General features: G+C 61.1%; 1 protein-coding gene across 1 annotated transcript in view; it reads right to left on the bottom strand.

Moving 5' to 3' along the window:
* The window catches only part of SRCIN1 (SRC kinase signaling inhibitor 1), a gene marked incomplete at its 5' end in the record, with an annotated part of 41260 nt that overhangs the window by 14754 nt on the left and 25145 nt on the right, over positions 1–1361 (bottom strand). Inside the window, 3 exons of the mRNA XM_029965859.1 lie at positions 280–373; positions 538–736; positions 848–1040. Coding sequence (XP_029821719.1) covers positions 280–373; positions 538–736; positions 848–1040 — 486 coding nt within the window. The remainder of the gene's footprint in view (positions 1–279; positions 374–537; positions 737–847; positions 1041–1361) is intronic.

Genomic DNA, 1361 nt, shown 5'->3' with positions numbered 1-1361 from the left:
CCCCGCTGGGACCCTCCACCCCTCCAAGCACCAACAGCTCCCTCCTTCCCATCCGGCTGCAGGAGGATTTATCCTGATGAATTCCCTAAATACCGTGTTTATTACCCCCAAACATCCACCCTCTGAATGCAACACTTAAAAAACTCCGGACCCCAGGCGAGACGAATCCCAGTCATCCCTCCTGCCACAAATTACCAGCCTCTGCTGCTTTCTCTCTTTCCTGGCCCCACTGCATTGGGTGCACCCACCTCCCAGGCTCTCCCCGTGTCCCCCCCTTACCCTCAGGTCTCCGTTGGTGATGTGGGAGGCTGGGAACGAGGCGTAGAGTGGCTCTTTCCGGTAGATTTTAATGATGCTTCTGTCCTGGATGTCGCTGGAGGGAGAAGCAGAGCCCTGAGCATCCCCGACGGGCACCCCCTGAAAGTCCCAGCACTGCACCCACACCCCCATTTCCCGCCTCATCCCGCTCATTTCCCTCAAAGAAAAGAAAATCCACGCTGTGGTGTATTCCCGAGCCTTCCTTCCCTCCTTTCTTACCGGACATCCTCCAGCTCGTAGAAGACGTTCCGGGACTCGTCCTTGATGAGGATGGCGGTGTTGGGGGACTTGAGCATGCCCATGGTGAGCTTCTGGGGGAACATGTGCACGATGAGGGCGTGCAGGGTGTCCATGCTGCTGATCTCGTGGGTGATGTGCACGCGCCTCGTCTCGTCCCCGAACTGCAGGAAAAGGACCCCTGGAGGCGGAGGGAGCAGAGGGTGGTGAGGGGAGGGAACCAGGCCCCGTCCCGGCGCACACGGAGGGGTGTTTGGTGCCAGGCGGGTCCCCTGGCAGAGCCTGAGGGTACCTGGAGATCGCAGCTTGGTCTGGCTGGTGGACCGGGACAGGGGCAAGCTCTGCCGGAACCGGTTCATCCTGTTGAAGCCCAGGGGCAGCTCCGCTTCTGACATCGTTTCCAGGGATTCGGCCGAGGCGAAGGAGAGCTTGGCTTGGTCGGCCAAGCCAGGCTGGGAGCCCTGGGAGTGTCGGGAGCTCCTCGTCTGGAAAGGCAGAGGGGAGAGCTCAGAGGAGGGTGGTGATGGGTATCCCGGCCCTGGGTGTGGCGGGCGCCGCTCCCACCTGGGATGGAGAGGTTTGTGGGAATCATGGAATCATGGAATGTCCCGAGTTGGAAGGGACCACCGAAGATCACCAACTCCTGGCCCTGCACAGAACGCCCCCAAAAGTCCCACCGTGTGCCTGAGGACGAGGCTGAGCCGCATCCAGGGATGCTCCATCCCGGATTTCCCACTGAGTAGGGGCCCTGATGTGATCCAGACACGAAKCCTCCTCCACCTCCTGCTCCCAGCACGGCCCCCCAT

The sequence above is a fragment of the Manacus vitellinus genome, unplaced genomic scaffold (assembly GCF_001715985.3).
Source record: "Manacus vitellinus isolate BGI_N305 unplaced genomic scaffold, ASM171598v3 scaffold_120_pilon, whole genome shotgun sequence".
NCBI classification, from domain to species: domain Eukaryota; kingdom Metazoa; phylum Chordata; class Aves; order Passeriformes; family Pipridae; genus Manacus; species Manacus vitellinus.
The sequence above is the reverse complement of the archived record's forward strand: the minus strand, read 5'-3'. Positions and strand labels throughout refer to the sequence as shown.